We start from the raw sequence: 19,160 nt of genomic DNA, 5'->3' as shown, positions 1-19,160 counted from the left end.
GAGGTTGCCAGCCTAAGATTGCTGAGCTATGGACTCCTTTTTTTTTTTTTTTTAAGATTTTATTTTTTACAGTGTCATGAGAGACACTGAGAGAGAGCCAGAGACACAGGTAGAGGGAGAAGCAGGCTCCCAGCGGGGAGCCAGATGTGGGACTTGATCCCAGGAATCTGGGATCACGACCTGAGCCAAAGGTAGATGCTCACTCACTGAGCCACGAAGTTGCCCCTGAGCTGTGGACTCCTAATCCTCAGGGAGAACTTCCTTTACCCACAGTGAAGCCATAAGCTTGACCATACATGGGATAGTGGTGGGCTTTGTGATCTTTGTGGGTTCAGGTGTGGTGAGTGGCTGGGCTTTTAGAGAGAGGCAGGGGGTGTTGCAGATGCAGGGGTTGGGCAGCTCCTTGCCCTCCCCTTCCCCATCCCTTAGCTACCCTTAAGCCCTTGCAGCTACCTGGAAGAAGATGGGTCCAGGCAAAGAGAACAGCTTGTGCAAAGGCCCTGGGGCAGGAAGATAGTAATGAATGATGCCAGAGAGGTGAGGGAGTCAATGGGAGTAGGAGCTAGATGGTGCAGGATCTTGTAGCGAGAATGCTTAGGAGTTTTGAATCTTGATAAAGTTAGAACTCTCGCTGTTCTAAGGACAGACATCAGGGAGTGCCCAGTGTTTCCATGTGGGAGCCTAGGGAAGAGTCCTGGGAGAAGGGGAGAAAGATAAGAAGAAAGAGGTAAGGTGAAATAAGGGGAAGTGATGAAGCTTTTTTGAGACTCAGAAGTATGCAGGTTGATCTTTGGGAAAGATGTGTGCTGTGTCTAGCACAGACGTAAGTGTCCTGCATGATCTACGACCAGCAGTCACACACCACCCTTCTACAAGTTAGTTTGTAATTTTTTGCTCTTAAAAATCATCCCTCCAGTTAAAAAAAAAGGAAAGAAAACAAAACAGAACCATTTTTTCCTGATGCTAAAAAAATAACATGTTCATAGTGGATATGATACAAAATACAAAGAGATAAATCATTGTTGACATTTTGGTGCTTTTGGTGTATTTCGTCCTTCTAGGTGTACACATGTATAGTTTTTTTCTTCTGATTCGTAGAGTATGGTTTCCAGATTTATTTTCCCAGGTCATTAGATATTCTTTGAGAACATGTCTTTAGTAGCTATATATTATCTCTCTAATATGTGGATGGCCATAATTTATTAAATCTATTCTCTTCTAGGAAACAGTATAATACATACTGCTGTGAACGTCCTCCTAGCCGAATGGTTCAATTTTTCTTTTGAACTTTAGTTGATAGATTTTGGTTAGTATCCCAGACACATACATTCCACAAATGTGAGGGGAAAATGGTCAATCTGGGGTTTTCAGCATCTGAATGACCAAATCAACAGATGTACAGCTGATGAGATTGTTTGAGGAGTCAGTCATTAAGACGGCAGAAAAAAACCAGCTCCCACCCCCACGTGGTCATTACAGTCAATGTGGAGCCACATGCCCCATCTCCTAGACCAACTCCTCCGCCCACCATCTGTGTTCGAATCAACCCTGGCCTATGGGGTCTTCATGGACACCCCGAAATGTCTGCACCCCAGATGCCCTGCTTCTGCAGTCTTGCCCTGGCAAGCTGGGGCTCTAGGCCTTTCTGTGCCTGAGGAAGCCCTCCCTAAGGTCACAGTTCACAGAATCACTCTTGACTCTGTGCTGTGCTGCCTCCGGCTGGACTGCTGAATTTCAGAATTGTGGCTAATGATTCTTTTTCTTTTTAATCGATTTTTTTTTTTTTTCTGGACTAAAAAAGACCATGTACTAGTGCCAGGAAATTTGGAAAACCCAGCAAACTTTGAAGAGCAGACCATAGATGTCACCATGGTTACATCATCTATTTCAAAGTTCTTTTTAGGGCGTAGGGTGGGAGCAGGAGGACAAAGCAGTTAAGAACTTGGGCCCTGGATCCAGACCAGATGCCACTGCTTGCTAGCTAGGTGACTCTGGCCAAGTTACTCGACTTTTCTGTGCCTCAGTTTCTTCATTTGTAAAATGGCTTTATTTAAATTGTCTATGTTTTGTTTGTCATGGATTTTTGCATTGATTTTGATTTTTCAAGGTGTTGTATTAAAATCTTGATTTTGATGACTGAGATTTTGAGCACCTTTAAAATTTTTGCACTTCCCTTACTCTTGTTCTGATCCTGGAGCATGCCAACAAGACCCAGCTTCCCTCTGCCCCTCCTGGGTGTTGCTACCCTCTCCTGGCCCTGGGCCTGAACTCTGACCTGCAGGGCCCTCTCTGGGTCAGGGAGGGCTAACATGCAAGCAGGCGTAGGTCAGGCCACCCTGGAGTGAAAGTCTGTTTGCTGTAGTCTCCCCAGCAGCCTGATTAACAGTGGAAAGATGCAAATTGAGGCAATCCTGCTGTTTTGGAAGAACTTAATATGTTTTTTTAAAAAGATAGGGCGAAAAGGCAGAAATTGCAGGAAATTATATATTGCAGGAGTTGTTTATCTCTTCCACAGTTGATTCCAGAGATGCTTCTGGTTTGGGAACAGCATTTCATGTGCTCAGAGAGCCCCCGCCCTCCAGCTGAGCCTTCAGACAGCAGGACCTCTGACCTCAGCCAGAATTGGCTGCTTCCTTATTTCTGCTGGCCCAGTCCATCTATCGCCACTTCCCAGACTCTTCCTGGGGTTCATTCACTAACTTGCATTTAAGGGGAGTGGTCAAGGCCTTGTCCATGTAATAGGACTATTCGCATAACTCAGAGCCACCTTCAAAAGCACAGTCCCCCAGAGGTGGGTGAGGCAACTGGGTGATTGGCATTAAGGAGGGCATGTGATGAGATGGATGCGCACTGGGTGTTAGTTACTATGCAACTGAACCACTGAACTCTACCTCTGAAACTAATACTACACTATATGTTAAGTAATTGAATTTAAATAAAATAAAATTTAAAAACACCACCATCCCAGACAGCTACAGTTCCTTGTCTCAAGGACACCACCCCCCGACCCCCACCCCCCTCCCCGCCATGGGATATGCATCCATGAGGGAAGAAGCGTGCCTTGGTCACAGCCTAGAAGTCTCACTGAAGGTCTGTTTTATCCTCATGGATTCGACAGTGGCACGATAGTACTGATTATCATAATGGGCTTTTGGTGAATGTTTCCGGGTCTAGATTGTGTTACGGAGGGCAGATCAGGTTAAGCGGCAAGATAAACTGCCAGCAACACCTCATATGTTTCCCATCACCAGGAATGAGGGGTGGCTCACTGGAGGATTTTTCCAGTTAGCTGAATTTCAGAGCCAGTCTTTTTTTTTTTTTTTTTCTTTAATTTTAACTAGTTTGCACGGAGGAGGCCTTTCTAAAATGGATTTCACACTTCTCTGACTTCTCAAACTGAGGCTACAGAACATAATTAAACTTATCTGGATGCTTTGGGGTCATCATTCGGAATCTCAGTTATTAAGCTCTAAAGCCAGACTGACTTGTTCCAAATCCCAGCTTCTCCTCCTAACAGCTGTGTGGTTTCAAGGGTGTTAACCTCTCTGGGCCTCACTTTCCCTATCCTTAAAATGGGAATAATAATAGTTCCTACCTCATGAGGTAGTTGAGGGGATTAAATGAATTAATAGCCATAACTATAGTGCTTGGCATAGATTGGGTAGATCCATGTTCCACTGCCATTTTCATAGGTAGACACTGGTTAAACTTTGGCAGTTCCATAGGGTTGAGTGCAGGAATAGATGGTGCTCCACAGTGATTGGCTTCCGTTCTTATAGATGCTCCACGCTCCATGCACTGTGGACTGGTGTTTAACATAGGTCCATTGCTTTACTCGTCCCAACAGGTCACCGGGGGTGGGTGGGTGGGCATTATTTCTCCATTTTTCCAGAGGCAAACACCGAGGCTTAGGTGAAGTTGCTTGCCACAGGCTGCTCTGCGGATAGCTGGCAGAGATGGGGTTCCAAACAGGTGGACTTGGCTCCTGTGTACTAACCTGTGTGTTAGGTGATATGCTGGGAAAGTGGCCCTCCCAGGGGAGCACTGAATGGTTCTGGAAGTGATGCTCTATTACGGTCTGCATTAATTTTTTCCTAATATTCCTCTTTCTCTTCCTGATCTTGTAGGGCCTTGAGGGCTTCTCCTAGGAAGCAAAAATAAGAGCTTTTGCCCCTGGATTTTGTGGCATCTGTCTGGGTTGTTTCAACATATGTATGTATTTTATAGTCAAACTGGTGCAGGTTGTCGCATGTGGCCTGCCTCTGTTCATTCAGGTGACCTCCAAATGTGTGTGGTCACATCTTAAGTTATAGCCACGCTGTATCCTGAGGAAGCTGGAGGGGCTGTGCATTCCAGGACTGTCCTCGGAGTGCCAGCCTTCCCCTCTGCTGCCCTACCCTGGTATGCTCCCCGGGGCATCGGCACTGAAGCCTGAATTGCCCGGCCTTAAAGGACATGTCATCGTCCTGTCCAGCAGAGCACTTTACGGATAAGGAAACCAAGGCTGAGAGCCCAGAACTCTGGGTGCCTTGCTGGGCTGTCCCCCCTGCTGTCCTCAGCAGAGTCTGAGAGTTTTCTGGTGCCAAGGTCTGTTGCCCCCATGGGGAGGAGCAAGGGCCAGCTTTGTGGGCCTAAGAACTGTGCAGTCCTGCAGGGCTTATGCTCACGTTAATGTCCCGCTGTCACATTTCCCCTTTGCCCTGGGCCTCACCAGTTATAGAGCCAGCATTGGGAGGAGCTCACCTAGACCAAGGCCTCCTCTTTTTTTTCTAGGGCATGGGATAGAGCTCCCCAGGGAGGCATTTAAAATGCTCCCTCTGTCCAAAATGGAACTTTCTACTACAGAGATACAGTGATTAACAGGGAGCAAGTTTAGGAGGCTAGAGATCTTTCTGGGAGGCTGAGAGGGAAAGCTCTGCCTGGGTGAACTTCTATGTGACCTTGAGAATAGGACAGGATTTAAAAGCCTCAGTTTCCTTATATGTAAAATGCGGAGAGTAGCAGAGTTACTTCATGTGGTTGTTAGGAGGATTCAGTGAAATAATATATGTAAAGAGAAGGCCTAACACAGTGACTTGCATGTAGTAAGTGCTCAATGAATCAGCCCATCTTATTCCAGACCTGATGTCCTGGAGTTCTCTGGAGGTTCTAGGATTCCTGGTGTTCCCAGGCCTTGCAAGCCCCCAATCCAGCTCCTTCTTCTTCTCTGGTGGTCCATGAAGAGGGACGTGATGAAAGCTGTCATTACCTGGGCTCCTCTGTGTGTGTGGCTGTGCCTCCACACTGCCCCTCCTTGGGGCCTCCCTTTAGTGGGTACTTCCTGCCCAGGTTAACCAGAGGCCAGCTCCTCCCTCCCTGCCCATACCCGCCTCAGAGTCCGGAGTTTGAAGGAACCAGGGAAGCAGGCCTCATGAACTGGAATGCACTCTCTCTCTCTCTCTCTCTCTGGGAGTGGAGTGGTGTTCCCGAAGAGACATGACTTTGAAATCAGTTCATACATGTTGAATTGCCACTCTACCAGTTACCAGCCAGTGATCTTGGGCAGGTCAGCTGCTTCCACCCCTAGATTTCTCATTTATAAAAAAGTGACAAAGGATTACTTTGAGGGTTAAAGGTGATAAGGAGCTCAGTGACTTGGCCATATATACTGTATCTAATACATGTTTGTTGAATGAATGAATGAACGAATGAATGAATGAAGAGATGCTCTGTGTTTGCTATTGTCAGCTGTCCTTGAGGGAAGGCACCAAAGGGGGTAAGGGAGGAGAGGAGCAGGGACAGAGGCCACACACATTGTGTGTACAGGATGGGGCAAGTGTACCGTAATAGTTTGCACGTTCAAGGCACCTGGTATGCTCCATACACTGTTTTCAGCACTATGGTCATGTTAACTTATTTCAACCTCACAACAAGCCTATGACATAGGCTGTCACTATCCAATGTTACAGAAGGAGAAAACTGAGGCCAGAAGGTGAATAATTTGCTCTGGTCACATAGTTAGAAAGGGATGGAGCTGAAGCAGGCAGCCTGGCTCCAGAAACCATATTCTTGTTTGTTGTTGTTGTATTTTAAGATTTTATTTACTTTTTTTTTTTAATTTTTATTTATTTATGATAGTCACAGAGAGAGAGAGAGAGAGGCAGAGACACAGGCAGAGGGAGGAGAAGCAGGCTCCATGCACCGGGAGCCCGACGTGGGATTCGATCCCGGGTCTCCAGGATCGCGCCCTGGGCCAAAGGCAGGCGCCAAACCGCTGCGCCACCCAGGGATCCCGATTTTATTTACTTTTTCATGAGACACACAGAGAGAAAGGCAGAGACGTAGGCAGAAGGAGAAGCAAGCTCCCTGTGGGAGCCCAATGCTGGACTTGATCCCAAGACCCTGGGATCATGACCTGAGCCAAAGGCAGATGCTCAACCATTGAGCCACCCAGGTGCCCTCCAGCAATCATATTCTTAACCATTATACCATACTCATCCCCAAACCTTTGATGATGTCCTTCAAACTTGTGGACATTTTAATTGTTGCCTTTTAATCTCTGCCACCATTTTGGTCCTCACTGGGCTGTAGGACACTGATCTCAAGAGACCTTTTCCCCAGCGAGAGGAAGGGGGCAGCGTGAGAGGTAGGTGACTTCCTGACAGGCCCTGGCCCTTAAGAGCAGGCCAGGCCCCAGGGACTATAAGACAAAGCTTTGAGCTCCAGCCACTTGGCAGCTGGTTTGTCAGGATGCAGATCTTTCAGGTTGAAGAGGCCACACAGGGATTGATGAAGAGAAGGACATGGGGCATTTCTGCCCAGTGCCCTGTCAGCCACAGCAAACCCAGGTGAGGGGTCCAGAGATCCTCACCAGGGCCTGGATACCTTCTTTGTGCTCTTGGACTGAGTGTGGCATCAGCAGAGGCCATGAATTGGTCAGGGCAGTCAGATATCCAGGGTTCTTCCTGTTGAACCTGGGGGAGTGGCTCCCTGCTTTAAGCCTTAGGCTTCTCAGAGAGTTGGGTGAGCCTCTCATGGGTTAGTGGGTATGAAAGTGACACCTCATCTTATTTTTTTTTAAAGATTTATGTATTTATTTTAGAGGGGAGGGGCAGAGGAAGAGCAAATCTCAAACTGACTGACTCCCTGCTGAGCATGGAGCCCAACACAACAAGGGGCTCTATCCCAGGACCCTGAGATCATGACCCAAGCCAAAATCAAGAGTTGGGTGCTCACCCCACTGAGCCACCCTGGCACCCCAGCGATGGCTCATCTTGACTGTCCTTTAGGAGTCACACAGTGTGCGAAGGAATGAGGTGGTGTGGACAGAGCGAGGGCTTTGAGGTTGGCAGACCAAGCTCAGAGTAGCCTTGCATGAGTGTCTTCACCTCTCTGAGCCACTGGGTAAACAGTAACAGACTTGAGTACATCAACACTGACATGCCTACGCTCTGCCTTTGGTCCTCGAAACAGCCTTGTGAGGTGTGTGCCCCATGTTACAGAGGGGAAACTGAAGCTCCAAGGAGTTGCCTCCATTGTCTGAGGTCACACAGCTAGAAAGTGGCAGAGTCAGAATTCAGACTGGAGCAGCCAGCTCCAGAATCCACCTGCTTCACCCCTGCCCCCTGCCCCCCAACGGCTCTATCAGACCTGCCCAGTGGGGTTGTTTGAGATGCAATGAAACCCTTCCCTCCACAGGTATTAGCCCAGAGCCTGGCCCTTGGTTGGTGTAGGGTGAACATAACATGCTGTCCTTTCTAACCAGCTTGGAATCCTCCTGTTTCTCGGGGCTGTGTTTCCACAGGTATTGGGGCACCCCCCTCCTTTTGCCTCACACCCCTGTTCTCCCTCCTTCCCACCAGGATGTAGCCACAATGCAGTTCTGTGCCAACAAGCTGGACAAGAAGGATTTCTTTGGGAAGTCCGACCCCTTCTTGGTATTCTACAGAAGCAATGAGGATGGAACGTAAGTTCTCTGATAACACGTCACCCCTTTCTGGAATCAGGGGTGGAGGGGTGTGGTGACTTACCAGGCAGTGCTGCCTGGGATTCTTTCCTGCTCCCGGTAGAAGCCGGGGGCATCACGGTAATGCCTGACACGCGGTTGGGACCGCTGTGGGCTGGAGGGTGAGGTGGGTGGGACGGGTAGGGGCAGGTCCCAAGCCAGCAGTGCCATTCTGAGAGGCTCAGCAATGGTGGGTGCTACGAATGTTGGAGGTGAGGGGAGTGGCAAAAGCAGGGCTAGGGTGGGAACAAGGAGCTCCTCTGATAGCATCTTCCTCCTTCCACACAGATCAATGCATATCTCCAGCCCACCCCTCCTCCGCCTGCAGCCCTCTGAACATCCCACTACCATATGTGCCCCCTACCCAACTACCACACGCCCAGCCTGGCAAATCTGGACCCTTTACCCACCCAGCCCCACACCTTGCCACAGGCTTCATTCAAAACCGCACACGTCTTTAGAGCCCCATTTCCTCCTCTCCTCTCCCTAATCTAGAAGCCACCCACGGTATGACGGAAACACACACGACACGTCGGCAAATGTAGGTCAGCCATGCACACAGATGCACAGATTGTAGATTGAGGGTCTGGGGACCTTGGTCCACCCCACCGATTCGCCATGTGACCTGGGGCAAGCTATAATGCCCCCTCTCTGGGTCTATTTTCTCATCAGACCAATGAACAGGTTGGATTAGGCAGTCTCCACAGTCTCCTTAGGCAGCGCAGCTCTGGGAGGCTGTGGCCACTTACGGCTGGGATTCTGCAGAACCAGGAGGTGATGGGGCCAGGGAGGTTAATTAGAGAAACACTGCTGGAGCAGGGGAACTTGGAAGCAGGTTTGGAAGGAGAGGGAGAAAATGGGTCCATGGGGGAGGAGCAGAGAATAATAGGATAGAGAAAAGGCGAGTGCACGGGAGGTGTGCCCTGAGCAGAGGCAGCCCAGAATGGGCTCCGCCAAGGTCCCCAGGATTCTAGAACTCTGGGTGTGTGTGCGGTGTGTGTGTGTGTGTGTGTGTGTGTGTGTGTGTGTTGGGGGGAAGGGCGGAGCAGGGAAGAGGTGTGTTTCAGTTCCAGGGAAAACTGATTTTAAAAACCTGAAAGAGCAAAACAAGGGAAATTAGGTACGATCATTTGCATAACAAAAGGAGTCTTTGTCTCACTAAAGGACTCCCAGCAGGATTTCTTTAAATAATTCTTGTTGACGTTGACTTGACTGAGGGAGGGAGGAAGAGGGGCCGAGGGACGCTGCAGGCGGACGCCCACGGAAACGTCCACAGCGGTCCCGTCCAGAGAGGCGACGCCTGGTTGGGCCAGGCTTGTCTCTGAGGTGAAGGCCGGCTGGCCAGCATAGAGGGATGCAGGTTTGGGAGCAGCAGAGGGGTGTGTTGCAAAGTGTGTGCCAGTGATTGTTCTAGCAGAGCCTGTGTAGGATGGGTGGGGAGGGGGCAGGGAAGAGGGAGAGACTCGTGACTGACACCGTGAACAGGTGGGAGGTGCTGAACGCAGGCGAGCCTCGCTGGGAAGATGCGGGGAGAACGTGGGAAGGGGAGGGATGGGGGCAAAAGGACAGGGAGCAGAGCTCGCCAGGCTGGACTTGGGTGGCCACAGTAGTTGGAGCCCCCCTCCCTGTAATGGAGCTGTGGGAAACCCAGAGCATGAAAATGACAAAGAAGCCGGTCAGATGGGGGAGTCTCTTTGGGGGCGAGTTTCCCTTGAAGCATGGGCTGGATCTCTCTGGGAAGGGACACCAAGGAGGCTGGAGAACCCACCCAGAGGCCCCCAAGGGGGTGGGCCAGGCTGCAGGCACAGGTCAGAGGCTGAACTGGTGGAAGCAGGGTGGTTACCCAGGGTTTGAGGAGAGAAGAGTAGAAGGTTCGGGAGACACACTCCCAGTTAGGAAGAGGTCAGGAGGAAGGTTGGTGAGGGAACCCAGGGAGTGAAAGGTCCTGGAGGGAGCGGGAAGGAAGCCTGCACAGAGCACCCACAGTGCTGCTGGCACTGCACCTACCTTATTCAGTAGCAATCACTCCTCTGGGATTAATAACGTGATGGAGAGCAGGGCTCTGCAGGCTGCCGGGCCGTGCATACCTTCAGGCAAGTCTCTTAACCCAGTGGAACTTTCTGGGACTATGGAAATATTCTGTGTCTTGCCGCCCAGTACAGTCACCATTAGCTACATGTAGCTGTTGAGTGTGTGACACGGGGTTTGTGTGCCTGAGGAACTGAATTTTTAATTTAATTTAGATTGATTTAAAGAGAAATAGCCCCATGTGGCTGATGGCCACCATATTGGACTGGGCACCTATAACCTCCCCAACCTGAGTTTCTTGGTACATGCATCTCCCTCACAGGGTTGCTGTGAGGACCAAAGGAGTTATTATGTGTCACGAGAACAGGGCCTGGTGGTGTTAGCTACTGTTGTGTTTCCCCATTTTACAGCAAAGAGGAAGCTCAGAGAGAGAAAGGCACATGGCCAGGGCTGCACAACTGGTAGGAGTGGCCCTGGGACCTGAGCCCTCCCTTTCCCACCCTGCTGGTGCCTGCTCTGTCCCACACCAGGCTCCGGAGCGGATGTCAGAGCCAGGAGATGTCTGCAGGGACCATTTCCATGCCAGGGCCAGGCCCCCACGGCAAGGACAGCAGGGAGTTGAGAGGTCTGTGGATTTGGTGATGAGGGGCTTGGGGAAGCAGTTTCAGAACAGAGGCTGAAAGCCGAAACAAGACCATAGCAGGGCTCAGGGAGAAGCACAGAGAGAGGAAATCAGGCTAAAAGCTCAGAAGAGGGAGGCCAGGGTGGCTCAGTGGTTGAGGTCTGCCTTCGGCCCAGGTCATGATCCCAGGGTCCTGGGATCGAGTTCTGCATCGGGCAGAGAGCAGAGAGCCTGCTTCTCCCTCTGCCTGTGTCCCTGCCTCTCTTGTGTGTCTCTCACGAATAAATCAATAAAATTTAAAAAGAAAAATAAATAAATAAAAGCTCAAAGACCCAGTCAAGAAAATTGGTTGGCAAGGAAGAAGAGACAGAAGTCAGAAGTCAGAAGTCAGTGGGTCCCAAGAGATGGAGGGGCTGGGAGGGGCTGGGGCAGGTGGGCGTGACTGTTCCCGGTAGGGTAGGAGGTATCTGGAACCCAGCTGGGGCCTCTGCACAGGCCATCATCCCTCCCTTGCTGCTGCTCCTGCTCCTGATTCTCCCTCCCGAACCCCCCTCCCCAACTGGGGCAGCCACGGGGCCCCTCCTGTCCCTGTCCCCACTCCTGTCCTCGTCACCAGCTCCGGGGTGTGTGGGGAGGTCTCCCACATGTATCTCCACACTCCAGTGGGCGGGCGAGAAGGAGCAGAGAAGAGAAATGCTGAGCCGCAGTGACAGGAATGACATTTTGACTTGAAAATTGCCAGAGAAGAAATGGCACAGGCTGTGTGGGCACGGGCGGGGCCCAGGCACTTTCCGGGGTGACCTTTCCAGGCTGGGAGGTGGCTGGGGCAGACGCTGGGACATCTCAGGGGGGACAGCCTCTGCCCCCCAGCTCCGCTCTGGCTCCTGGCTGCCCCTCTGTGTGGCAGGGCAGGCCTCCAGGATGCGGCCGGCAGGCCTGGCATGGGGAGTGGGCAGGGACGCTGGATGGGAGCCCAGCGGGGAAAGCCAGCTCTACACTTCAAGTTTGCAGAGCAGGCTCAAGGATTCAGACTGGAAGAGCTGGAAGTGTCTTAGAGATTGTCGAATCCAGGGGCTCGATTTGCACTGCCTTTCATGCCAGTGAAAGCTGTGGAAACTCTCCTCTTGAGAAATACATCTATTCATTAGTTGGTTCCAAAAAAAATAGTGAACACTGAGTGCCAGGCACCGGTCCGGGCACTAGATACATTACCAGTGATCAAAGAAGACAAAACTCTTGTCTTTCCGGAGCTTACATTTTAGTGACAAGCCGTGAAATAAGTAAGGAGAAACACAGACTATGTCAAATGTCAAATGATAACAGGTAAAGAGAAGCATGAAGAGGACTAGGGGACGTCAGGGTCAGGGGACCAGGGGTTCTAAATTTTGTCTTGGAGCAGGTGCTTATATCAGAGGGGTGATACTTGAGTAAAGACCTGATGGAAGAGAGGAGTGAGTCATGACCATGGAAATTTGGGGAGATAGTGCTCTGGACAGGGGAACAGCAAGCATATGAAAATCACCGACCCAATTTCACCCTGATTTCAGGGGTTCACAAACCCCTAAATCATGCACAGATTCTTCCATGGATCTCAGATAAAGAATGACAGCAGCTAACTCCCTGAGGTTACAGGGGAGGGATTGGCTTGCTCAAGGTCACAGAGAGTGAGGGGGAGGGGGAGCAGAAGTCAGTATCTCCAGACACTCCCCACCTGCTGCAGGAATTGCCTCTCAAGCATCAGCAAGAAATGGCCATCTAGTTTCCAGCTGGATACTGCTAGTGCCATGCAGCTTATGACCTCAAGAAGCTCTGGCTTCCGCTATCGGGCAACTGCAGAGGTTAATCGGTTGGCCCTTCTGTTGACCTTGATTCTTCTGCCTCCCTTGGTTGGGGCCTGACACCTTCCCTCTCTTCTTCACCAGGTTCACCATCTGCCACAAGACCGAGGTCATGAAGAACACCCTAAACCCAGTCTGGCAAACCTTTTCCATTCCTGTGAGAGCGCTGTGCAATGGGGACTATGACCGGTGAGATGGGAACCTGTCCCTCCCAGATGGAGGGTGGAGGGTCAGGCTGTCCCAGGCTGGGCAGTATGTGCAGAGCCCCCTGGAGCTGTGCTGTCCCTGCCCTCACCTCTCTGGGCAGTGTCTGCCTTCACCTCCTCACAGACTTCCTTCCGCACTCTGCCCTGCGGCTGTCCCCCTGGTCTGGCAGCCCTCCACTGGGGGGGACCTCCCCAAGCTGGGGGGATGGGATCCAGGGAGCCCTGCTAGGTGTTGGGTGTCCTGGCCTGGAGCTATACAGCCTATCTCTTCACGATTTCCGGTGGAGGAGCAGGCGGGGACAGGATGGGGGGGCTCTAGATGCAGGGTGGGGGGGCCACCCCAACCCCAACTCCTAGCAGATGGACTCTGGGGAGTCAGGATCCCAAATGGGGGATGAAGGGTGGAGTACAGAGAACTTGTGAAACTTTTTTGATAGGATGCAGCCTACTCTGATTACATGTCCTCTCACACCATCATTGTTTGAGTGTAGGTTGTCGGGTGTAGATGCTGAAGACCTGGTTTCTAATCCTGACTTTGTGACTAAAAAGTACTGTCAACCTGGGCAAGCTTTGACCTGTCTGAGCCTCAGTTTCCTTATCTGTAAAATGGGTCTTAAACATCCACCTACCTGAAAGGTCTGCTTAGAAGCTCACATGACACAGCCTACACAGAAGGCTCTGGTGTGCATAAAATACCAAACCCTGCATTGTGTCCACAAACATTTATTGACTTCCTGCCATGTGCCTGGCACCGAGCGAGATGCTGGGAAATCAGCAGGGAGCAAAACACACAGTCTTCGCCCAACCTCGGGGAGTTTACATTCTCGTGGGGGAGCCAGACATTAATCCGATAATCACACAAAGAAACGTATAATTACAAGTTGTGCTAAGTGCTGGGGAGTGGAGGGCATGTGAGATGGGTGCTGCAAGGTGGTATTGGTCTGTGTGAAGTTTCGAGAACCCGGCCTGGCTTCCTGGTGATCACTGTTGCCGGTGGATGAGCTAGCAGAGGGTACACAGGCAGGGCCACCCAGGCTGCCTTGAGGAAGCTGGGCCTCTGTTGGCCACTCCAAAGGGAGCACTGGGGTATCACAACAACCCCTCAGGGCATCCTGGCTGATGGCATTGGCAGGGGCTCCCTGGGACTGGGTATGTGTGGTGGGGGTGGAGTGGGAATGACAGTGCAGATGGCCTTCAGACACCCTCTGCCTCCCCCCCACCCCGGAAACCCTGAGGCTACCCTATTAGGCTATGGATCTAGGAGATGAGGTGGCTCCTTTTCCTGCCTCTTGGCTGGGATTGAGCAGCCACCATGTATTCCACAGGCGGTCACCGAGCACCTACTATGTGCCCCACACGACACCTGCAGCTGTGTGCCATTCAAGGGAATGTAGTGGAGTTTCCATCTCTAGGGAGCCTCTCATCTGACCCCAGGGAACTCAGATGTGCACACATCTGCATTTTAGATAGCTAAATAATTGTGCAAAATGAGACTGAAGACAAAAATAGGCATTCTGGCCAAATGAACCCTGGTCACATGTCTGGCCGGATCCTGGGGCTTCTGGGGTACTGCGGTGTGGGAGGACAGTCTGGTTGGAGCAGTAGGGTGTAAAGGAGGCTTGGGGAAGGCTGGAAGGTGCTGGGGGGTATTGGTTCTTGGAAGAATGAATTTGATAGGGAGAGATGACAGGAAGGGAGGAGAAATTTGAGGTTGGGGGATGGGAGAGCCTAGCAATTCACATCTCACTGGGTGGGAGGAAGGGGGATCTTTGGCCCCACTGCTTGGAGATTATTGGAGGTCTAGCTGGCCGCCACTTACACACGACCCTGCACCCCAGCCTTGTCAGGGACAGTGAGGAGGGCAGCCAGCCTCAAAGACCTGGGCTTACTGTTCAGGCACCAGAGGAGCTAAGGGTGCAGGTGTTGGGGAACACCTCCGTAGGCCCCCATTTCCCCCCTCTCAGGCTGAGAGCCCCAGACTGGTCGCCTTCCAGGATGTCCAGGCAGCTCAGGCCCTTCTCTACAGCTGGGAACAGATTGACCGTGATGTGACTGACAGTGGTGTTAATGGAGGGGACCGGGCCCATTACGTGGGCCTGGTAAGCCAACAGGCCCGTCTGCCGCTGAGTACTACTGTGACCTCAGTACCCAGCAGCCTCTTGGGAGGCACAAGTGTCCAGAGGCCCTCTCGGCGGGAGAGGGAGGGGTTTGTGCAGGAAAATGAAGCCACTTTTCTGCTCCCTCCGAGGTGTCTCTTGTTCACAAGAGCACATTCAGAATCCAGCAGCCATGTCTTCCAAGCCAGCCAGGCACCGGGTACCATGTTGGGTGCTATGGGCATAGTGAACCTCAGACCTAAGCCTCCCTGTTAGGGAGACAGGCAGGTCATAATATTAATAATTAATAATAATAGTAAAGGCTCCTGTAGTACTCCTGTGGTAATTTATGTACATGCACTAAGTTAATTCTCCTAACCATGAGTGTTTCCCCTGAAAAAGGCACAAATACTACCCACATTTTACAGGTAAAGAAACTGAGTGCCAATGAGGTTAAGTAGCTCACCTGGGATCTTACTGCCAGTCAGTGGCAGAACCAGGACTTGGAGTCAAGCAGCCTGGCTAGAGAATCTGTTCTTGACCCTCACGCTCTGTTGCCAAAGGGTTAAGACACGTGTGAGGGGGGTATGTTTGGAGGAGGTTTGCCCAGGGGCTTGGGGCAGGTCTGCTTTGAGCCTGGAGGTGAAGACTCAAAGGCCTTACCATCTGCCTAGATCTGGGGGTGAAAGGGATGTATAGGTCATTAGTGTTTGGAGCTGGAGTTGAGAGACAGAAATGGAAAGGTGACAGGGAGCCAGGGTGGGGGGCGGCTGTGGGACAGGCAGGCGGTGCTCTGCCAAGGGGAGAAGAGGACAGGATGCTGGCAGAGGTGAGGTGCCCAAGGCCCTGCACAGATCGGGAGCAGGAGAGAGTCTTGAGGGATGGTCAGGGAGCTAGGAGGGTACCTGGAGAGGGCGGTTGGGGGCAGGAGCCAAGGGGGAAGAATCCAAATAGAAGTATCAGCTCCCACCACCAAGAGGATGGCCGGGAGGGTGAGAACTAGGGCAATTTACATGGAATGATGGCAGTGGAAACCAGTTACGATTACCAAGTCTTTTGGACATGGGCCAAATTGTGTCCTACTTGGTTTAAATAATGATCTCATTTTGTGAATTTAAATTCCACAGTAGCCCTAGCAGTTGGGTACTAGCGACATGCCCATTTTACAGAGAGTGAAACAGAGGCCTGGAGCTTATGTATCTTGGCAAAGTGAGGAGAAGGTACATTTTCCTTCTATGGAAGCTGCCTTCTCCAGAAACAAAGGTCCCCCTACCTCTGCTGTGTCTCCAGTCCAAACCCAAGCGAGCCAGCTGAGCAGAGCTGGAGTCAGAGCCAGTCCAGCCCTCCTCCATGGGGTGAAGTAGGTGATGACAAGAAATACTCCCCCTGCCTTTCCTGAAAGCCCCTCTACTCTCTCCTTGAACACTGACTGTGTAACTTGAGGATTTATCCCCCTTGAGCCAGATTCTCTTGGTTGGGCTGCTGCCACTCACTCGTACCTCACTGTTGAATGAGTGGATGTTAAGAGGGTAAGTTGTACTGGGTCCTTACCTGGCGAGGGGAGAGGATTCTCCAGGATGGGGGGTCTCCCATCACGGAAGCTTCACACCTCTGTGGGCCTGCTGGAGAAGCCTTCTTCTCCTTTGAACCCCCACCGCACACTGAGTATGTGGAGGCCCCAGCCAGTGTATCTGACCTGGATTCGGAGTGTTTTATCCTCGCCAGCTTACACATGCAGAAAAAGCTGAATGCAGGCAGAGGAGGCAAAGCCCCTTCGCTATGGCTGCGTGTGCACCGAGCCCCGCCATCCAGGGGGTGTCGTAGCATGCTGTAGTGAGCCCCGGCACCTCTCTTCTTCCCTGAAGCCTCTAGACTGTTGGACTCAGTCCGTTTAGGGCTGAGCCCTGGGGACCTGTCAGCCCAGTACCTCTTCCTGCCCTGGCGAGGCTCATTAGGAGGCCGGCCTGCAGCTCTGCTCGGAGGAGTCTATACATAGAGCGGTTGGTGCCGAGAGGGAAGCCTGCGGTCTTTGCCAGTGTCCCTCAGCCCTGCTGGCCTGTCGACGCTTACAGAGACCCAGCTTTGTCACTGCAGCCCCAGGCACCCAGAGACCCACAGGACCCTGGCTCCCAGCCCCAGGCCTGGCCTCACGGCTGAGCAGCTGTGTAATTTGGGGAAAGCCACGTACTCCGGGCTTCCCCATGTGATTTCATGGAAGGAGGGAATCATTACTGCACAGTAACTTCACGAAGTTGTGAGGTCTCAGTCAGGCAACAGATTTTTTTAATTTAAGATTTTATTTATTTATTCAAAGAGACACAGGCAGACAGAGAAGCAGGCTCCCCGCAAAGAGCCTGATGCGGGAGTCGATCTCAGGACCCTGGGATCGCGACCTGAGCCAAAGGCAGATGCCCAACCGCTGAGCCACCCAAGTGTCCCAGGCAACAGATATTTAAATAATATTTATATTACCTACTACATGCTAGGCATGCTAGAATTGTCCCAGAGCCTGCAGCCTTCTCTGGCCACCTCCCCGCCTCCCAGATTAGGAGCTCTGTGTTGTTCTGAGCCTTTAATGCCAAAGATGTTCGTATTGTGGGCAGCAGAGGCCCATTTCCTTGTGCCACACCCAGCAGCCCCTCCTCTAGGGCCCTGCCCCAGAAGTCACAGTTGGTCTATTGTGAGCCTTCATTAGGCCTGGTTGTGCCTACAGCCCACAAGTGGCACATGGGGTGACCTGGGCACCCCAGCTGGGGCTGAAGAGTGACAGAGCTGCCTATAGAGGATTTGGAGCTGTGTTTGGCCTCTGCTGCTGCCTGGCCTTGTCTCTGGGCACTGTTTCTCTCACCTCTTGCCCTGGTGCTGGAGGCTGCAGCCTCGGAGCTAATCTGAGCCCCAAACTCTAGCCTTCCCTGGAGCCTCTACTGTGGCTGGGCTGAGTTGACACAGGAATCTCACACCCAGGGGGGTTTCAACCTCAGCTGCAAGTTAAAATTCCCCAATGAACTTTTAATAGTCCCCCCTGCCCCCAGCCCAGGCTGTACCCCTGACCAACTGATTTTGAACCTCTGGGGTAGGGCGCTGGCCTCAGAATTGCTAAATTGTGCCAGGGAATCCAGTGTGCAAACAGGGTGGAAAGTAGTGCTCTCCCCTAGAGAAGGTCAGTGGCTCTGGCCACGCATTCCAACCAGCCAGGGGACTTTCCAAAACTACCTGTGCCTGTTATCCCAACCAATTAAATCAAGCCCTCTGGCCCTGGGATTAAAAAAAAAAAAATCTCTTCAGTGATTATTTTGGGTCTCCAAGGCTGTGGCTGTAACCAGGGTCCTCCTACAGCCTCTGAACACGTGGCTGTCACTGATCTAGTCACCTAAGGGCTGGTGTCCATGGTCTGAGAGGAAGCAATCCTTGCTGGGTCCTGGAAAGTCCCCCGCAGAGGGGCCTGGCTCTGGGAAGGACTGGGGGACCTTGGCATTGTGGGGCAGGGTCTCAGCCCCCACCCTCACCAGCTCTGTGACCCTGGGCATGTCACCGGCAGCCGTTCAGGCTCAGCTTCCCCATCTGAAAATGAGGGGGGCTGGAGGTTATCACTCCAGAACATGCACAGCAGAGCTGCTTGGGAACCCTTTATTATTTTTTTAAGATTTTATTTTTTATTCATGAGAGACACACAGAGAGAGGCAGAGACACAGGCAGAGGGAGAAGCAGGCTCCCTGCAGGGAGCCCGATGTGGGACTCGATCCCGGGTCTCCAGGATCACGCCCTGAGCTGAAGGTGGCCACTCAACCGCTGAGCCCCCCCAGGCGCCCCTTGGGAAACCTTTAAACCAGATCCCGGGGCCCTGGCCAGAGCTGCCAAGTACAGGACTTGGAGCCCGTGTGTGTCTGAAAAGCTCCCCGTGATCTGCCAGGCAGCCAGGCTTGGATGCCACTGAGGTCACGTCCAGCCTTGTCATTCTAGGGAGTGAAGTTGCAGAGCCCAGGTACCCAGGCACCGGTGTCCCGGATTTAAGCAAATTTCCTCCGAAAAGCTCTCCAACTATGGCCTAAGGGCAAAGTGGAGAGGAAGAGGCCTTTTTCCAGGGGCCCACCTGCGCGGCGGGTGCCCTGTTCTGCAAAGTCGCCATCACCCCTCCTCCAGAAGGATGGTCTGCGCTCAGGGCGGTTGGCGGGCCTCCAGGGCGCGCAGCGCCCGCTCACCAGCAGACCAGGGGCTTTCCACCCAGTTCACTTCAGAGAGACACAGTTTTTTGGGTTTCACTAGAATTCAGAGGATTCCTTTACATGACGGGCTGCCGTGCCTGCCCCATTTAACAGTACAGGTCACCGAAAGCCCCGGCTGGTGGTTGGTGCACGACCTACCACACGTCCCTTCTTTGGGAACAGT

At 52.1% G+C, this 19,160-nt stretch overlaps 1 protein-coding gene across 3 annotated transcripts in view; it reads left to right on the top strand.

The window, feature by feature from the left end:
- CPNE5 (copine 5) overlaps positions 1-19,160 on the top strand; it is an 88,372-nt gene that overhangs the window by 45,584 nt on the left and 23,628 nt on the right. For all 3 annotated transcript variants that reach the window (XM_025990835.2, XM_025990834.2, XM_072731270.1), the window contains 2 exons: positions 7,842-7,945; positions 12,557-12,661. In XM_025990835.2, coding sequence (XP_025846620.1) covers positions 7,842-7,945; positions 12,557-12,661 — 209 coding nt within the window. The remainder of the gene's footprint in view (positions 1-7,841; positions 7,946-12,556; positions 12,662-19,160) is intronic.

This window comes from Vulpes vulpes, chromosome 1 (assembly GCF_048418805.1).
Source record: "Vulpes vulpes isolate BD-2025 chromosome 1, VulVul3, whole genome shotgun sequence".
Lineage (NCBI taxonomy): Eukaryota > Metazoa > Chordata > Mammalia > Carnivora > Canidae > Vulpes > Vulpes vulpes.
The sequence above is the reverse complement of the archived record's forward strand: the minus strand, read 5'-3'. Positions and strand labels throughout refer to the sequence as shown.